Source organism: Corvus brachyrhynchos, unplaced genomic scaffold (assembly GCF_000691975.1).
Source record: "Corvus brachyrhynchos isolate BGI_N302 unplaced genomic scaffold, ASM69197v1 scaffold26, whole genome shotgun sequence".
In the NCBI taxonomy this organism is placed as follows: domain Eukaryota; kingdom Metazoa; phylum Chordata; class Aves; order Passeriformes; family Corvidae; genus Corvus; species Corvus brachyrhynchos.
In genome coordinates this window covers 5,749,142-5,751,065 of record NW_008239324.1, presented here as the reverse complement: position 1 = coordinate 5,751,065, position 1,924 = coordinate 5,749,142, and the positions used below count along the sequence as shown (strand labels likewise).

The window sequence follows — 1,924 nt, the reverse complement described above, 5'->3', positions numbered from 1 at the left end:
TCTTCCGATGACTTCCACCTGGACCGGCATCTCTACTTTGCATGCCGAGATGACAGAGAACGATTCTGTGAAAATGTGAGTACTTTCCTCTTCCCTTCTCTCTACAGTAATCCATTTAAAAAACCCCAAAACCTCTCTGGAAAAAGGAATGGAAGTGTAAACTGGAGCCTGAGTGATATTGTATAATACTGGAAACAGATACCTTGTAGCTGTCATTTTGCAATAATTCCAGTATTAAATTCACTCACCCAACAAACGTGCATTATTTCCAATGAGTTAATGAACTGAATTGGCATAAATGGTTTAATGGGCGTCATAGCTGGTGTGACAGGGAGTGGGGGAGGAAAGGCAGAGGTGAGTGACCACTCCTTTCTACAGCTGTGAGCTGTTGCACAAGGTAAGCCTGGTCTGACTGTACTTGCAGCACTTCCTATGCCTAGAGCATGAGCTGAAGAGCTGCATTGTTCAGTGTCAAATAGCTTGTATTAGCTGAGAGTCGTGACACTAAAAGGGTGATGAACATGACCAGATTTTTAAAAATGCAATAAAATTTAAAGGATTTTTATTGCATAGAAGCTATCACTGTCATTTGAAGTATTAACTCAAATATATTGTTAGCTTAAAAAAATTCTCTTCAGGTGTAGTTTAGCCTGCTCGTTAAGTGTCACAAGTCTTAACTTTAATGGCAAATGTTATTGTTCTGTTTTACAGACTCAGGCTGGGGAAGGCCGAGTATACAAGTGCCTCTTTAATCACAAGTTTGAAGAATCAATGAGTGAAAAGGTACGTATCCTGGTGAGACAAATCCTTACTGCAGAAATCATCAGATCATTCCTCAGTCCAGACTGCATTATTCTTTTCCAGTGTTAAGGAAAATCTGTCATCTTCCTAGCCAGATAATCGTCTGCTTTAACAAATGCTTTTTACTTTTATGTTTTTGTGTTTCAAGTTTCAGTCTTTAAAGGATTTAAATAAATCAAAGCTTTTGGGTGGGTAATTTGGGGAGGCAGACATGGAGCTCAAGTGGTAGCATTGTGATTGACTGTTTAAAGTAGGAGTCACAGCATGCTGAGGTAAGCCTTGAATAAATGCTGTTCTAATTGTACAGATTAGAAACAAAAATGAAGCTGTGTTTGTTTCACTTGTGTTTTCAAGCATCACATTCTGTGGGAAGGATGCGCAGTTCAGTGACTGAAGTTTTCTTCGTGGTTTTCTTGATGTGGTTTTCAACAACAGCAAAAAAAGTTGTTCTAGAAAGCTAGTCATGAACAGTTGGTATTGGCATAGGTGCTTTGTTAAGGCAGCAATGCCTTCAGTGATTTTAGAAGCAGCATCATAGTGTTTGGGATTATATGGAATTATAATGTCAGAAAGGATATGAAGATGAATATCTGTAAAGATCTCCTCAGAGTTGATCTGCTGAAGGAGCCTGATTCAGAGTGCTGGAGGGATCAGACTAATTTCCTTTTTGTTAAATGCATTAGCTGTCTGACAGCTTGGTTCCAATTAACAAATTCAAATCTGAATGAGTGATCACTGAGGGCTTGAAAGAAAGCTCCATTTTGTAGAAACGTGTTACTGAAATGAGCTGCTGCTGTTGCTTAACTTCTTTTTAGTTACACAGGGACACTGGTAGTTTTTGAAGGGTGTTTTCCATGATCAGCTGACCGAGGTATGAATAAGATGTAGAGAGGTTAGACCAAGCTGCAGCAGATGACTTCGTAGGGAGAGAGGGGTGGATGCTCTGAGGACGCAGTTTGCAGAGCAGAAGGAACACTACGTGTAGTTCTCACTCTCAGAGCTGCCAAGGTTGGACCATCTGCAAAGTCACTGGTTTTGTAGAAACTGTTACCCAGCAAAGAGTCCCTCCGTGCTGATGGCGTCGGCTGCTGCATACACATGTAGCCAGCAATAGCTGCTGGTG

The 1,924-nt window shown here is 40.7% G+C and overlaps 1 protein-coding gene across 1 annotated transcript in view; it reads left to right on the top strand.

Annotated features, from left to right (window-relative positions):
* Positions 1 to 1,924, top strand: part of GLG1 (golgi glycoprotein 1) — a 46,025-nt gene that overhangs the window by 13,446 nt on the left and 30,655 nt on the right. The window contains exons 5-6 of the mRNA XM_017740992.1: positions 1 to 75; positions 712 to 783. Coding sequence (XP_017596481.1) covers positions 1 to 75; positions 712 to 783 — 147 coding nt within the window. The remainder of the gene's footprint in view (positions 76 to 711; positions 784 to 1,924) is intronic.